At 36.8% G+C, this 18557-nt stretch overlaps 1 protein-coding gene across 1 annotated transcript; it reads left to right on the top strand.

Moving 5' to 3' along the window:
* Positions 1-668: 668 nt before the first annotated feature.
* Positions 669-13171, top strand: LOC145785186 (uncharacterized). Its single transcript, XM_082596879.1, has 12 exons — positions 669-835; positions 2828-2912; positions 3314-3441; positions 3972-4071; positions 4905-5029; positions 5381-5512; positions 6536-6609; positions 7152-7300; positions 8585-8677; positions 10400-10490; positions 12351-12464; positions 12555-13171. Exons 1-12 carry the CDS (start codon positions 669-671, stop codon positions 13169-13171), a joined length of 1875 nt encoding a protein of 624 aa, XP_082453005.1.
* The last annotated feature ends 5386 nt before the right edge of the window (positions 13172-18557 follow it).

Here is an 18557-nt window from a genome sequence, read left to right as displayed (position 1 = left end):
ATACTATGACATATGCTTTAGTCATCAAAATTGAAGACTTAGTAGTTATTTGGATTTGTTGAATTATAATGGAATGCCTCCTGTGTGAACTGCGAAGTATTTGTGATATGTTACTGCAAAAGCCTAAATATATGTTAGTGCTGCTGTGTTAGAATGTATCTTGATTGTTTTTTTTTTTATGGTTATGCTTTCCAAATCAAAACATTGAAGTAAAAAAACGCCTATTTGCTAGTTATAATCAGTATGATATTATAAGTTATATATTTTCTATAAGAATAACCTACCATACTCATTACTCAGTTTGCATTGATAATATTTTGTTAGTTTGCAACAGCTTGGTTACTCATTACGAATGTACGGTAATTTGACACATCGAATAGCACCTAAATGACCGGGCGCTACAGTGCGTGCAGCTGAATATCCTGATGCGACAGTGTGCGCACCTATTTGGCAGGCACCTAACTGTCTGCACCTAAAAGATGTGAACCCATTAATTTCTTCATGGCTAGTGTGTCTACTGTAACTACTGAATGAAAAAATAAACTTAATTGGCTATAAATTTGTGTTAATATTTCAGCAGTTAAAAAACTTCTAAATCTACTAATCTAGGCTCATTTCTGTGATGTGCAATTTTGTTTATTGAGGGGATTTGTAGCATAATTTTCAGAATGAATGATTCGGTGTTGTATGATGACCTGCAAATGATCAATTATGATCAAACCAGCGTGTCAATTGAAACTAATGGTCACCAAAGCAGGCCCACACAATCTTCAGCCCAGAATCAAAAAGATTTTAGTCTCGCTTCCTCGTCTAGTGAAGGAAGTCTATCTCAAAGGTATGTTCAAACAGCATAATCAACTTAATATGCAGTAGGCTATGAACTTTGTATATGATGATTAGCTTAATGTGCTTACTTAGAGACACTATTTTAGAGATTGTTTTAAAAATGATTATCACAATGTTGTACAGTATTATCATTCAAAAAATAATATAGAAAGCAACTCATGTCAAACTAGTAAAGCTGACTTTTAGCATTGTTTATCTCTGAACTGATATGATATAGACCAGTGGTTCCCAACCTTTTTTGGTATCAGGGCCGAATTTCAAACTTCAGAGTACGTCTGGAGCCGCATGAAAACACTCAAGTAATTATAACAAAATTTTAAAGCATGAAAGCATGAACCAACGAATAGCAACACTAACAGCGGCAATAACTTACTGCTTTTCTCAGTCTGTTTTATAGGACCTACCAGAAATTTTACACGTTTCGAGGTGTGTTGAACATCACACCATATCAACCTAATTATTTTACTTAAATGTTTATGATTCACAATAAGTAGACAATGGGCCATTCACAACAGTATAAAGTAGGCTACAAGGTGTAAGATGTAAAATGAAAAGTTCACTGACAGTGCAACCTCTACGACACAACGACAATGCAGTTTGTAAACAATTTTGACTTCGTAAACAATTTTGACAAGTCAAAAAATAATCGCCCTAATTATTATAAATAGATTTTTTATATTTTTTGTGGGATTTTCAGGGGTCAATGAGAGCCGCGGTTGGGAATCACTGATATAGACTATTACTAACTGATCTATTGTGTTGTGCCTTTTTTTATTATTATGACATTAAACAAAGAGTTATATACGGTACTATAGCCTATAAAAAAATGATAGAAATGATATATAGCCTATATTGCAATATTGGATGATTTTAAACTAAAACGTTTTTGAAACTTAGCAGCTGATATTATATGCTTGTAGTTTTCTATTGATTAGTTTTTGAAAAGACAGTCCCCAAAATTCAAAAAACAGTATTTTGCCTAAATTGACTATCTGTGATACTCTCTGCTTTTTAACCAAATAGGCTATATATATCATACATCTCACTTTTTGGACAGCTGCTTCAGCAACACATTTCCGAATTTTCCGGTTTAGGTCATTTTTTCACAGTATTCTATCAGTTTTTCGCTATATGTCGTTTTGTGTTCCATGTCCAAATAGGCCCACAGTTTTTTCATGTGTGATATTTCCAACTTCAGCCTTAAAATCGTTCAATACCGGTACGAGTTGATCAGTTGTTTTTTTTTGTTTTTTTTATTGTTATACAACTGTATTCTAATTTTTGTAAAAAGTTTCTTTGCTCTCCTCGCTTGCATTCTCATTTAGAGCATACACTTGTATTAACAACATGTTGAAAGGGTTTGTACTTATTTTTGTGCAAAGAATTCTTGTTTAGTCGATCACTCCCCTGAATAATCTCTTTTATAGCGGAATGGCCCAATTCGGTGAGTCCGATTCGGTGAGTCCGATTCGGTGAGTCCGGTCCCTTAACGGGGGATTTTTTCAATTTTTTTTTTTAATTATTGGGTACCGTGGCCTAATTATCATTGCCGTTTTAGGGTTAGGGGTTAGAGGTTAGGAACTCACATAATCAGACTCACCGAATCGGACTCACCGAATAGTAGCAGACCCCTTTTATAGATAGTGTAGTTCCCTTAAACATATGCTGCCGTGAGATTTTGGTGAACTTCAATCCCCACACAAACAATTGTATTTTAACCATGAAACGCTATTTGACAGCGTGTTCTCACAAATCAGTCATCTACGAGAAAGACCGTCTCCGAATTAAGATATCCCCGAATCGTCAGCTCCGAATCGGGCCATTCCGTATAATCTCAAACCTTGTGGTTTGGGATTTACGAATCTTATGAAATGGAATGATTTGAGCCTTTAACCAGGATGCAATCAACTAAAGTCGCCTGTTTGTTTCAGTTGTTTGGTTACTTGCAATGTTTCAGCAAAAAAATACAATTATATTGCAGCAGCACCAGCACAGATTCCGAGAAAAGTTGCTCTGATAATGAAAAGGGAGTAATTCGTCACACTATCTTACCCGAAGAAGACAAGGTACAAAGCTGTTGTATATAGAATATAGATCTAGTATTTCATTTTCTGCTTTATACTAGTTTCACATGTTTTTTTTACAGTTTGAAGCGTCTCCTTATTAAGATATATACCTTTGTTATTTTAATGTACTGTAGGTTAAGCTTTCGTGGTGTAGATTTTATAATTGGTTGGGTAATAAGTAGTCTCCATGGTCACTACTCACTATTCAATGCATGTCATTAAATATTTTACCTTGGTTCATCTGGATATTTTTGTTGTACTAGCAACATTTTTTCTTTTAACTTTTATTACTGTAAAGTAGTAGGTTATCTTTGCTAAATATATGTAGGAATTTTTTTCTGCGAGTTTTGTTAATAGGAAATAATAAAACTGTCCTGATAACTGTGAAAGTGATGTTGCAGATGATGATGTCCTTCACTCCATCGGCCGGGGACGACCAATGGATGCCACAAGAGGATAACATTGATGGTGCGACGATCACTCTGGAAACTACAGATCGTCATCTCAAGAAGGATGTCAAACGTTTTAAGTATGTTCAGTGTTCACAATGTGATTTTGGTCTGTACTTCTGTCTGTATGAACCGCTTTCATTTCCCAGTGAAAACTCAAAGATGTATATAAATTGACAACAGTTAACTGTAGTACCGGCGCAGGAAAAACATTTTTTAGTAATCATATCCAACCAGCGATAGTTGTAAAGTGACTTTCTATTAAAGTAAAAATGTATGCTGTGGTGTATGTACGTTAAAGAATAAAGTACGCCCATCATGCTCTTGTGTATTAGTTGTTTCAAACAAAAGTTAGTGTTGGGCTTGGGTGAATTAAGGACTTTGCTGAGTCACAAAATATTAAGGCTGATGAGTTAAGTTTCTCAATTTTTTTCAACTGTCACGAGGATTGAAGCTGCTATTTCTAATATTTACACATCCTTCCGACGTTTAACTTATTGCTAAACATCACGCATAGAGCAGTCAACATACAAGTCGTTTTTTTGCATTGAATCAATGTAAAAGAAGCGATACATTTTCTGGCTAGTGATCGACATTTTATTTTTTTTAGATGCTTCTACACAGGATGCACCCGTATGTACACAACCGCTGGCAATCTGAAATCACACCAGAAAACTCACAGAGGAGAATATTTTTTCACATGCAATCAGGTAGTTGTGTTATACCGTAAAATACTCTTTCCCTGTCGGTATTGGTTGGTAGTTTGCCATTGTGCTTAGTTTTTACTCGTGATTATCTTTATCATTATAAACAAATTGTGACAACATAGGTCGCAATGTTGACTTATAGGCTACCATGCTGATACAGGGATCCTACCGTACTTGATCCTTTGAACATTCAATACACTACATTCATCCTGTAGACGTAGAATCAATGTAAAGAGAACGGACTTTGGCCGCTAGGATTGTATCTTTGAAACCCAAATTCTGAGTAGCTTGGTACAGCATAGGATTACTTTTGTATATCTACTCTGTTTGGGAAAAATGATTAATGAAGTCCCCCCTATCATTTTGATCAATCATGTAACACACAGTAGTTATTAACGCTTAGCTACTGTGGTTGCTTAACTGGCAAATCAATTCTTTTTTGCATTGATTCAAAGTTTAGTGGAAAGTGTGACGGTCTGATTTAATGTTGCAAAGTGCTCAATAGCTGCATACCGTACTTACTTGAATTTCGTTGTTGCAATGCTATTTCATTGTGCGTTATTTCTCTGAGATATAATGTAGGTTGCACATGGCTATGTGTTTTGAAGTATTGTATATAGATTTAAGTTTTACATCTATTTCGTCTTCAGCTCGAACAGAGTTAGTTGTTTATACTGTATCACGTTACATGTTGTTTTGCTTTCAATTTTTTGTTGATGCAAGAAATCTTAAAACTACCTAGTGTGCAAAATTCCCTCTGAATATCTCTTACTTGAAGTTCATTTATGCGTTATGCACGACGGATCCTGTACAAGAAAGCTTCATTGTTGTTTCAGGAAGGATGCGGCAAAGCATTTCTCACAAGCTATAGCTTAAAAGTTCACATTAGAGTCCACACAAAGGAACGTCCTTACCAATGCACGGTTCAGCAATGCGAAAAGGCATTTAATACCCTCTACAGGTGAAAGCGAGTTAGTGAAAATTCTTTCACGTCGTATTTGTCGAATCTGGCCTCTTTGGCGAATTTAATTTCTTGTGTAATATTAACATTAAATATTAGTCTTCCATCGATTTATTTTTATCAAGTTTATTTTTGTGTAGGTGAATAACTGAATATAGGCCTACTATACAGTCTTGCTGCATTGGACATCAGTCTTTGATTAATTCATTCATTAAGTTTATTTTTGTGTAGGTGATACTGATTATAGGCCTGCCGTTGCAGCCTTGCTGCATTGGACTTCAATTTTTAGATTTCTTTCAATTAATCTTCATATTAATTTGTGAGATTAAATTTGTCAAACTTTAAACACAGATTGAAAGCTCACCAGAGAATCCACAACGGGGAAACTTTCAATTGTCAATCTGATGGTTGCACAAAGTTCTTCACGACATTGAGCGATCTCAGAAAGCATTACAGGACACACACAGGAGAAAGGCCATACAAGTAATGGTTTCAATAAACTATTTTAAGATTTTTCAGGGCTCATGATCTGTTGCAAAGCTGTATTCGTTGAAAATGGGATATATCAAATTAAATTTCTTCCTTTTGAAGTACGTTGCTTGAATCATCTTAATGCTATATAATGTCAAGATAACGTTATTGAAAGTGTATTATTGCATATACTGTACCAGCATAGTGCACTGTGCAAACACAAATTCCAGCTAATAAATTGCCAATTGAAGGTTCAAGTGCTTGATTCTGAATTTGAACGATGCGTTGTATGTTTCATCACGCCTTGAGACAAAGTTGAGCGAGCGCACAAGCCACGTCTTTTAGACCAGTGCTTCCCAACCGGTGGGTCGCGACCCATTGGTGGGTCGCGAAGCTGTTTCAGGCGGGTCGCGAAGCATTTCTAAATGTTACTGAATGTTAAATTTTTCTAAAAAATACCGTCACTACTATGGATCTCACAAGCAGCAGTTTGATCTTGAGTTGAATAGTACTGCGCCTTCGCCATCGCTACTCTTCTCTTCACTTCATTCAATGTTGACTTTCCACTTTCATGGATTGTGCACCCTATTTTCTACTAGGTCGGAAAATTATTGCATTATCATTACGTAACAATTATGCAACAATGTAAAAAATATGTAACAATTAGATGTGTTGTGTCGCATTAACTTTTTCAGTACCTACGCCAGTAGTGAAGATACCATAATAAACATGTCCTATCTCATTGTGGGTCGCACAATAAAACTTGCATTAAAAGTGGGTCGCGAACTGAAAAAGGTTGGGAAGCACGTGTTTTAGACGTCATTAATGTAAACAGCATCAAAGGGTGTATTGGTTTAGTATGTCGCCTTGGCTTATTATTGGTATCTGGTTACGAACTTTCTTTGTCTTTGTCATGTGGTTTCTTAACATATCGTCATCCATACCTTTGTTTAAACTAATTACGGTAGTTTTATTTCAACCAATACAGAAGTGGTGAAATTACTGGAGAAATTCTTACGCAACCTTCTGCAATAGGTGCAATGTCCCAGATTGTAGCAAGGCTTTCACAGTCAGCCATCATCTCAAGTCTCACATACGAAGTCATACAGGTAATTTGGCTCTATAATGTTCCCTTTTGTAAACGTTATCAACTTATCATCACTAAATAAAGCAGCGGCATCGACAGTTTCCGTACGACATCCAACGTTTTATGACTCGTGTTACTCTTGTAAGACTTGAAACTATCTTTTGGTCGCTGCTCAGCATTTACCTAGCCAGCAAATCATTTTTTTTTGCATTGCAGACGTTGAATCATTGTAAAAAAGAACGAACTTATGCAGTTTAGCCAACTTTTACGCATCGTAGCTTGATGTCCAGCAATTTGTAACTGCTGCGTTAAATCAGATATTGCCACGTCCAGCAGCACTCGTTTCCAGCTACATAAATTAACTGTTCAAAGTAACCTTTGTACTGTTCTACCGTTTCTTGATATGGAAGGGCAGGTCTGACTTTGTGAAGATGGTCATTGGTCACACCACCAGACCCCATGAAACAATGGTCCTTGAACGGTAACCCTAGCAATTTGGAGAATGTGGTGTGCAGTATTCTCAATGCATAGTACTAACAGTAGCAACCTTTTTGACTTGTGTAGGGGAAAAGCCGTTTGTTTGTGTGGAGGGGGGATGTGAAAAAGCATACGCCACTCAGCACAGTCTCAAGCAGCACAAATCCAAAGACCACAAGGAAACACAAAACAACGCCAGCTCCAGCACACTTTCCCCTCAAAATATATATGACTTGGTAAGTTGAAGTTTAACGTTTTGTATAGATTTCGCTTAAGTTAGTTCTAATTATGAACTGAAGTAACTTTAACAATACAATATAGAAACGCATGAGATTTTCTTAAATTCAGTCTTGACGATCGCTTGCTATCACAGCGAAGGCCAGAAATAGCAGTGCAAACGTGCTTCTGAAATTACATATTTTTTCATCACTACCGAATTGGTGAAGTTGTTGCTGCTCGTTTGCTTTGTAAATATTTGATTTTCTTACTCTAAAGTCTAAAGCTATGTCTGGACAGTGACACCGTATTTTCTCAAAGTCTCGACCATGTTTTTCTATTGGCTTATCTCAAAGGCTGTATTGACGATTGCTGTAGAAGTTCGTAAGGCAGCAATGATAATTTTCTACTTTTTTGTCGTGTGAAGCCTTCTTCCATCGACCAAGGATGGAAAAGCTCTATTCTTTACCACTTTTGGGCCGATGCGTAATGTTTAAGCTCGGTTTTTGCCTTAAGCAACTTCAGCTGAGGTGTCTCGCCCTCTCAAGGCTTTCGAAGTAAGAAAATTAGTGGGATACAAGAGGCCCAGAGGGTTTGGTTTTGAATTAATGCTAGTTATGTGGCTCACAAAAAGTCTGCCTACAATATTGTGAACAATAGTAAGTAAATAAATAGAATTAAAAGTGACAGTCGTCTATACACATTGAAACGTAGTGGTATGTTGCTACTTGATTCAAGGTTACAGGCCTCTAAGCTCCTTTATTTTTCTGGCGACCAAGCATGGCCTACGAGAGCTTCTTCTCAGCCGCTCAATTCTTGCGCCTGGCAACTAAAATAAAAAGTCCGATAAAAATCTTGTTTTTAAAAATTCGTTAATTGATATCGTGTTTTTGCGTTCACTCAGGTAAGAAGAGCGCAAACAAGGCTCTGAACATATTTGCAGTTGTATTTAAATGCGCTGCATCCCAAGTAAATGTAGAGCTAGTCTTCGAGAAACGTAGCAATATTTCTCGTCGGCGTGAGTGACTTTGCCTTATTTGTGAAAAAGATGTTGCTAATATGAGTGAAGAGAAAAAATTTCATGTACGAGCGCAAGTGGAGAAAAAAGTTTCTAATTCCAACGGAAAGAAGAAATGTTAGCTTGTGAAAGCAGGTGATCAAGCATGGCCTACCGACGCGATGGTTTCGGAATACGGAGGCCATTTAACGACCTCTCGGTAGCCATGACCGCCGGAGCTTGGAGGCCTGCAGCTTTCTTTGAAATGTTTTAAAGTGTGAAATGGTATAATTTTCTTCTTAATTAGGACAAGGCAGCAGAAATGCTGCTAGTGGCCGCCAATTCCCAAGGAAGCGACCTACCTGGCGATTTCGACAGCACTTTGATCGCCCACATGCAGGTTCGCAATTGAATATCTTTTTCAACTATTTCAATACATTACTTTGACCTTCTTGCGCGCAATGGCTTTTTTGACAAGAAGAAGGTTTATTGAACAGGTTTCAGGCTGAAAAGTCCAGGGTAAGGAGTTAACAGATTGAAAACTTCGCTCGATCGATCTTTCATTTGCTAATTTTGTGATGAGAAATTGATTGACAAAGCACACAGAAGCTTTTACGTCTTTGTTATTACTTTTTGTTGCACTGCAAAGTGATCTCACAATAATGAGCATGAAGCATTGTCCCATTAAAAGATGATGTTTTGACGTGGATTCAACAAAACACCATGTTTATACGATGTTGTGGAATTGACTTGTGTTTTTGCAATGCAACGCGTTCTGCTGGATGGTTTGTTATCATTTTCAAACCACCCAGTTGAAACGGTTATTTTGTGATTGGTATGCAAACACGTAGTAACTGTTGGTGGTTGTTGCGCAGTTAAGAAGATTATTGCTGTATATTAGGCAAATCAGTCGTATTTTGACATTGATTCCATGTCTGAAAACGTATTTTAATGCTTAGTGAATATCCACTCTGAATACCGTTACGATCTTCATTGTTTGATCATTCAGATTGTAAACGACATTTTTCTTAAAAGTGAACAGAGACAATGAGGATTGCTTTTCCGTAATCATAAAGGTTAAAGTTACTAACCCAGTTTGAAGTATGTGTGGAAAATCTTAATTACAGGAATTGCTTGTTCCTATTTTTCTCATTGTCAGCTTTTAAATCACAGCGGAATGGAATTGCAACTCTCTGTTCTAATTATACACTGGGATTTCTCTTTGGCTTGTTTTGCGATTTTTTTCCCAGCTTCGTTTTTACGTCCGTAGACGTTAAATCAATGTAAAAGAACGAATTTGCTGACTGGGTCGGTACAGTTTTTAGTTGTGGTTTAGTGACGCAACATTCTCGCTTAACCAGTCATTCGACATGGCCATTGCTGTCATAGCGAGCCGAGTATAGTTGCTACTCTCTTTAAAACCTTAACAACCTGTTTCACCTTTATTGGGATTCTCAGAAGGTTCTGAAAAACATGTAAAAATACAAAATTGGTAATACTTTAATATGGTGAAGAATATTATCTTAACCCTCCCTACCGTAGAACTACCTTCGTAAGAACCGTAGAAAAAAAGCTAAAAGCCATATTGCCATATATCGAAACAGCCAAAGGCAGTTTATGTAAACTACGATTCGGGTGGTCAAAGTGTGACACAGCAGTTTAATTTTTAGAGCTTGATATCACGTGGTACACAGGTTGCCTTTGGGCTAAGGCTTTGGTTATCGTTACTCGTTCGTATAGATTTTTCTCTACGGTCGACTAGAGCGGTGTAGTTTTCTGAACCATCTTTTTATTTGAACTGTATATGATTTGGCCTTGCTACTGCTAGTTCAAACAATGAACTTAAATTTGGTTGTAAAAAGTTAAAGTAAAATGTTTTTACTGCTGATTTTAATATTTGTTTAACCTGCAGCACTGAATGAAAAAGCAGATTTGTTCGAGCGTCCAACTTTTAAAACGTTTTTCTTTAACTACAAAATACTAGCAGTTTTCTGTTGCAGTGAGACCATTGAAGTTATGGAGATGATGAGAGTGCCATATGCAAAAAATTGAAATGTGATGTAAAAATATTGTTCAAATTATGATCTAAGGAAATTTCTAACCACCATTTAACTTCTTGTAGGACTCCGGTTGGTCGTCCGGCCATATGAGTGATTCGTCTTTGTCATCTGCCAATTCCGTTTCTGCACCTATGCCTACCGCTACGATTGGAGGTGAGGTTTGCTTAGCTACTAGTAAATGCATGCGTTTTTTTTTTGAAAGGTTTTGTGCTGAGTGAAAGGTAAACGCTTTATCCCGCTGTGTACTTCGCTGTGGTGGGCTCTTTCGAAATTTTAATGCATTGTACGAACGTTTGAAATTATGGAAAACGAAATCGATTTTGGTGCCTGGGTTTTTTAACTTCAAGAACTGTTATACCACGACGGGTTTAGACTACTTCCGTTTTTCATACGTTTTTATTATGCCACGTCATCAATGCGTTTTAATGAAAAGTCAAGTTATGTTAGTTTGGAATTGGTAAAACTTTTTTTTTTAATGTATAAATGGGATCCTACGATTTATACCTTTCTGATAGCAAACATTTTGCAAGATTATAAAATGGGCTCAGATACCCTGCCAGAAAACCGTTGCGTTTTTTAATTGATTCAACGTCTCCCAACGTTAAATTAATGCAAAGAAGGACTAATGTGTCGGCTGGGATATAGATATATAGAGTGTATCGATTCAATTCCTAATTGCGTCTAGACGGTTGTCATTTTTACCGGAATAAGTTTTTTTAAAATACTTTGACTCCATGCCATCACCAGTACGATTGCATGAGTTCCCAGACGGCAAAATCCGTCATTTTTTTATATTTAAATCCAAATCTAACCTTGATTACGTGTCGAGAGAAACACTGTGTTTAATTCTAGTCTGTGTGACCATTTTAAACTCACGAGTTGATGTTATCCACAGGTTGACCTCCAGTTGACAATTTTTCATGCATATCTTACACCGTTTGTAGAATGGTTGCACGTATTTATTCGTTTCCGCTACCAAACGAGTTGTGTGATTAAGTTTGAAGATTGTAGGAAATTTCACTATTTTCAAAATTACAGGCTCTGAGTTTATTTTAACGTCTTCAATAGCTACTCACACGTGCTTACTATCTCGTCAATATTGTGTTATGATCACAATTGAGTGTCACTGGTCACTGGATGATGCGTGGTTTATGCTTAACATAGCATAAAGTACTTGACTGATCACTACCAACAGGAAATGACTGACAGCAATGTGCATTCATCTTGATTTGTATCCCATTACTGCTGCTAGTTATGTATTAATTTGACCATTGATCTTTTTTTATTAAATAACAAAGTTTTTGACAATTGAGTCTACATTTCTGCTGCTAAGTAGTTCACACACTTTGTAACTTGTAACGTTTAACCTGTCCTTTTACATTCTATCGGCGAGTTGTAGAAAGTTTATATCTGAAAAGGCCCGTTTCAGGCGTACCCCGATACAAGCAGCACCTTGGCGTAACATTTTCACACTGCTTTCGTTATTAAAAGCAAGGAAAAGTCTTTAGCTTAGCTGACAACAAGATGCAGTTGTAAAAAATAGCAAAATACCTGACCTGTCTTTGACTTTTATTCACAAAACAATTTCTGTAACGGAAAATCTTGCAGCGTGTAAAGTAAAGTGCATAGTTACCACCCAACTTGTGAACTTCCACAAGCAGCATGTAAACAGCTTTGATTGTAAACATGTCTGATTGGGTTGTGAAAGAATCGAGAAAATGTAAACGTCAACGTACTATTTGTTTTTGCAATACTGTCCCCACAAAAAATCGTTTTAAGCTATTGAAATAACTATTGCTTGTACTCGGTACAAATTATCAGTTTATCACTACGTTTCAACCATCATCGACTTAAGATTTCGTTTTTGTCTTTTTCAAGGTGATGCGATATAACAAAAGGCTGACAAATATATCTAGCAGCGCGTCATCGATAAAGTTTCTTAGCTTTTTTTGTGAATGATTGGAACACGTTGGTAAAAGAAACGGGTTGTGTATTGACCACTATTTGTCATAGGTTGCAACTACAACGGCGTGCAGCCGGTTGTTCAAGCTGTCCAAAGCGGGAAAAGCACTTTGAAAGAGTCTGAAATTAATTCTCTTACTCAAGTTGCGATGAAGGCAATTTCCGGTGCGTATGCCAGAGTTTCGTTTTATATGTAAATTTGATTTGACATGCAATGTTTTGACGCTGAGTTGATTAATATTTTTGTATTTTCAGAAAAGAATTTCGAGGGTGTTCCAATCGTGATTATAAAACAAGAAACTAAAGAACTATGCCAATGTCCTTGCAGTGGCAACCCTGCACAGAACACGAACAGTGCGCCTGAAAGTACATCCAGCGTGCTTCTATTGGACAGCAAAACAATTCAACAACAACAACAGCAACAACAACAGCAACAACAACAGCAGCAGCAACAACAACAACAGCAGCAGCAACAATACACTAATCCCGAGTCTAATTTTGAACTGCTTGCGTACCAGCGGCAAGCTGACCCCCATCAATCTTTCCAGCCTACGAGCATGAATTACATCAACACACAGACTGACAGCCAGCCTTTCGAACTTAGCAGATTGGACCTTTCCCCAGCCCCCACCAACAGCTTCCCTTTTGACATGCATCCTGAGTCGCAGACTACCGATGTTTCGCGGCAAATCAACAATAGCTACCAACAGAGCATCACTGCCCCTTTGTTTGCTACACCCCCTATAGACGTGCAACGACCTAAACAAAGTTGCTGCGACAATGAAAGCATCCTTCAGTGCGTTACTCTTGGCTGTAATGCTGAGCTCAATCAAGCTTTGGGAAATTCTGATTTACAAAGAACCTCTTCCTAAGTTTTTTTTTTTTCCAAAATAAGGTCCGGTGCAAGTGCTACCGATATTACATCCAACAACGTTGAAACGCTGTAATAAGGCAACTCTCGGTCTCCGGTGTCACTGTTTTTGCACTTTAGGCATTAAAGTATAATTTTACACTTTTTCATATCAAAACATAGTTACTTGCCATATTAAACCATAAACAGGCATAGCTCAGCAGCAATACGATATCAAACATTATAACACAAAAATAGCGAATGTTTTCGACTATACATATAGTCCTTTTCAAGCCTTTAAATGAAAAAAATAATTATACATTGCATTAGAAACTATTAGAGAAATACAGTATAACATCAAAAATATTGTTAAATCTAAACATTGAAATATCGCCTATCCTGCTCACATACAAAATGACTACACAACACAACGAATCAAGTGGAGAATTAAGTTTAAAGCAGGGTTGCCAACCTGTCCACCAAAAAAGCCAGATCTAGTCACAAAAAAGACCTTAAAAAAGCCAGCAATGTCTGAAAAAGCCAAAAAAAGCCAATTAATATTCATTAAACATACACATACAAAAAATTCACAACCAAATAGTGTCCCACTGAACTTTGACTTCAGCGACAACGCAGAAACATAGTTAATGAAAAGACAAGCAACTAGAAAATTTTCTAGTTTTGGCTTCAAAATGACATTTGGTCAGATACTACCACCAAATATGAGGTAGAAATTACTGCTCATCAGAGTCATCGGTAAAATACAATCGCAAATCTTCAGAAAAATTCTTTTCTGTGATTACATTGTCATACATTTGTTTCTTAGTAAATAAATGTAGCATTTTGGAGTAACAATAAAATCTTTGCAACATTTTTTTTAAAACTAAGGTTAGATTTTATACTTAATAATGCATCTAGCATCCTAAATCTTCATTCGATTCCTTCGAGTTTGTTTTCGGTAAAGTTACAGTCGAGAAAATTCGTTCTAGCCTACCACTGCATTTGAAATTGGCAGTGTTAACCAAGACAGTGCATGCATAGGGGAGACCGGGGATAGCTCGGACGATTTTTTGAAAACAGCCCATATTTTTTTAAATTACACAGCAAGTTCGTAAATGTTATTTTGTTGTAAATCCTAAAGCTTTGCCGAAAAAGGGTAGGAGTATCGTTTGTTTCAGAAAACCGGAAATGCTTATAAAAAGCATAATCTCTACTGTCCTCAAATGTCCGAAGTCACCCCGGTACCGGGGTAATTTCGGACATGCGTGGGGTCATCTCGGACAGCAATTTTATGCAGACGTTTTGAGTTTATGTGACAGTTATTACAGAATGAAAACCCAACAAATTATCAACAGCATCAGTTAACATTAAAATATTAGCGCATGTTATAGCATGAAAGGTTAATAGAAAATCTTTGGGCGGCCATTTGACGTTTAGATCCTCCGATTCGTACAGGGTTTGGCAACACCATGACAACCCTTGTGCTTTCCACAGCGTGGATATCTTCGACTTGTGGTTCAACAAATGAATTGCGACTTTTGGAGTTCTTTCTATAAATTTAATGTCAAGTTCTTGTTTCTCTCCGTCATTGTTAGATTGTTCGAAATCGACCACTTTACCGACATGAAAAACCGGTTTATTCCTCTTTGAATCATATTTGACCAGTACAAAGTCCACCACTTCTGGTTTTTCTTTTGGAATAGGTGGTGGACACTCTTCTTCACTAGACATGTCATCACTTAAATGCATTATTTCAGAGGTCAACAATTCATCACTAGAAGAACTCTCGATCAAAAGTTTTCGTTTTGGCTGCCTCTTTTTTTTTTTTCTTTTTTTTTTTGGGGTCGATAATTTTTTGGGTTGTTCCTGTTTTTCCTGCTCTTCCAATCTATTTTTCTCAGGAGTGTCGGTAGCAATAAGAGATCGGCCTCTTTATCTTCCCTTTCTTGAAGTTTGCTTTCGTGCCCCAGATTTAGGATATGGTCTTATGCATTCTGGCGTAACTTGAATTGAACAAGAGGCATTGGACAGTCGTGGGAGATCTTCACTACTCGACGGTCGTGGGAGATCTTCATTACTTGGGTTTATATCAAACTTCTGTTCTTCTTGACTGGGCTCGGTGAAAGCCTCTACTTGAACTGCAATAGGTTCATCAAGCATCAAATTGTCGGCTGCTTCTGAAGGTCGATTGTCAGATTCAGGTTCAGGACGGTCGGAGACAAAAGAACACAAGAAGTCGTCGTCCGAAAATATGTTCTGATCAAAAGGACAAATTCCGGTGGATGGAAAGCCAGATTTAATATTCACTGGTGTCGCGGCTCGATCCCATGATTGCAAGGCTATTTTTGGCAGTGTTTACTAAGTTAACCACTACACAAAGTTAACCAAACAAAAAAAAAATCAGGAAAATGCTGAAAAACTCAATAAAACTCGCATCGATTGACCCTGACTGAATTTCTTTTAAAAAAAATCGGAGAAGAAATAATGAAGCCAAAAAAGTCAAAATTATGTTGGCTTTTTTATTGTTCTGAAAAAAAATCCAAGAAAAATGAAAATACGAGATTTTTTTTGTTCAAAAAGAAAAGGCATAAACAGTTAAAAATCAGCCAAATTTTCAAAATCTGGCTTCAAAAAAGCCAAATTGGCAACCCTGGTTCAGAAGAGAAGTATCCAGGCAGATTGCGCAAGATGGATTAAAGCACAAACCAGATGATTGCACAAAACAAAAGCAACAATGAGTGAAACACACACGTGACAATTTAACTTTCATTATAATCGTCTTTGATTAAATTGTCAGGTGTGTGTTAAGGATACTTCTCCTTTGAACTTAATTCTCTACTTGATCCGTTGTGTTGTGTAGTCATTTTGTATGTGAGCAGGATAAGCAATATTTCAATGTTTAGATTCAACACTGTTTTTGATGTTATACTGTGTTTCTCTAATATTTTTTTATGCAATGTATGATTATTTTTTCTTTTAAAGGCTTGAAAAGGACTATAGTCGAAAACAGTCGCTTTGTTATATTTTTGTGTTATGATATTGTAAGGTTGCTGAGCTATACCTGTTCATGGTTTAAAAACATAACTTCTTTTTCTAAGTTATATTCAATAATTGTTTGTGTCCTTTTCACGTACATGTAACACAACATTCTTGTGTTGAGTGGGCTATCACACGGCCACTTCTGGACACGAGCGATTGGCTTCGTTCTTTGATGTCAACCAGTGACCAGAGGCATAGAAATAGCCCAAGGCATGTTTTGTATATTTCTCTCATGGCGACCCAACACAAGTCATGCCCACATGCCAGATTCAAATTAGACCGAAGGCGGATCTGCTACGCTTGATAGCTGTCAAGATTGCTAGTATATGTTGGTAGTTTAAGTAGTAATTGACAGTATTGTCTTTGTGAATATTTTGTGTAATTTTGAGCTAGTTTTGTGCTATTGTTACTACACAAATAATGTACTAAAACGTCTGGTATAATGTTTGGTCTTTGCTTCTAAATTCTAACTCCTTTTTGGTTGTTTGTACTCACCGGAACATAAACAGTGTTGACCAGAGTTGCATTAATTCGGCTATCATATACATAGTTTCAGGTTCAATTACACTACAATTACACTATTAAAATTTGTAATTACAATTACATTGCTCTGAAATTTTCAAATTACAATTATTTCCAAATGCTTAACTACACGCTTCAACTACAAAAATTAAATGCTTCAATATTTATGTTTATTAATGACTTTTAGAGTTTGATAATATCAAACACAGTCCGCGGTAGAATTGCATTTGATGAAGATTAGATTGCGAAAATTGTCTGTTCTTGTAAGTTCCTTTTTGCGGTATAATAGTTACCAGCTATTGAAAAAAGTCTTTTTGCTGGAGCTGATGTTGCAGTTAGACTTAAATGTTATTGTTAAGTAATTGTAATTTGGAGCAACATTTTTTACAATTACATAAAAATGTGTAGTAATTAATTACATTCAATTACAATAGTAATTAATCTAACTCTGGTTAAGACCTCTTTGCTGTCAGGTCATATAGTCACATTCACACAATTTGTTTTTTAAGCGCAATTATGATAAAGTTCAACGTTTGTAGTTGAATTTCATCGAATTGAATTACGGCGTTGGCTAGCTATCTTTGTCCTTTACTGTCGCAGAAACAATAATTTGCTGGTCCTGTTGACACATCCTGATTCATTTGATTCCACCTAATCTTTGTCTTGTGCGTGTGTTCACTTCATGCGTGATGATATTTTTGGTAAAGTGTGATTCGCTTCACTGGTCATATGACGTCACCTGGATAGGTGACTGAAAGTCACCGATTCTGCAACTGATCACAAATGTCGGATAGGTCGAATGCATTTCATCAAACTATCCATACCAACCAGTGAATCGAGTTATTTTCTCCGCGTTTTAGCGGAGTGATTCGAAAGCGGCAAAAGCACGTCATGTTACTTGCTCTTGATTAAAGATGCTTGAAGAGTCAGTGGTCATCATAACAACGAGCTTAATCTCCGGCGGTGACATACGCGAACCACAATTAGTCCGCAATGATTGCAACCATGCAGCACACCCCGGATGTAAGAGGATTAGTAGCATTAAGGGTTAGTTTTTCTGTTTACATGTGTTGATGCTTAATGACTAATCAAATAGGTAGGTTAGTTCAGAGATTTCTGGAAGTACAGAATGTCCAACCACCTGTCAATGAGCTGAGTTTAATTTCAGTGTTGCCAAATGTTTTTGTTTTTTTTACATTTTTGGTTAATGCGTTATTTAGAGCAGTTGGTGTATTGGCTACGGTAGTTTTCAATGTGATGATCAGAATTGAAAAAGCGTTTGACTACAAGAAAAGCACGCAAACAAAGATGAACCGTTGGAAGTAAATTTCCACGTTTTTTGTTGAGATTATGAGGTGGCCTAGGCTAGCCAAAACTTGATGAGGTTACTTCCAATAATTACCGTACCTAACTTTGTAATTCACTTTCAACTCTGGCAAACCGGTCTTAAAATGTTTATGTGCAGGAAAAAGTATTTTGCTCTAAAATTTTGTCAGTTCAGAGCAGTGGTTCCCAATCTTCATACAATTTTCCTTGTGTTGAAGCGTTGCTTCTTAGAAACCACTACCGTATATTTCGCACTGCTGTGCTGAATTAGCCTATCGTTGCAGTCAAGATGTTGCGTTTTTAGAATCCAGTAGGCTATAGTTATAACAATGATTGCCACGGAGGGTAAGTCACAAACAACAACCGTTTTTTAAATAAAAGTATCCTTGCAAAAGTAATTTATGTTTTCCAACAGAAAATTTGCCTTGTTTATGATTAGAATGTATCTGTAGCGTAGGCCTACTAGCTACACTTTATCACCTGACTTTCTCCTTCAAAAGCAAGTCTGAATAGATCTATCA

The sequence above is a fragment of the Aplidium turbinatum genome, chromosome 16, assembly GCF_918807975.1.
Source record: "Aplidium turbinatum chromosome 16, kaAplTurb1.1, whole genome shotgun sequence".
Classification (NCBI taxonomy): domain Eukaryota; kingdom Metazoa; phylum Chordata; class Ascidiacea; order Aplousobranchia; family Polyclinidae; genus Aplidium; species Aplidium turbinatum.
This window is presented reverse-complemented; position numbering and strand designations above follow the sequence as displayed.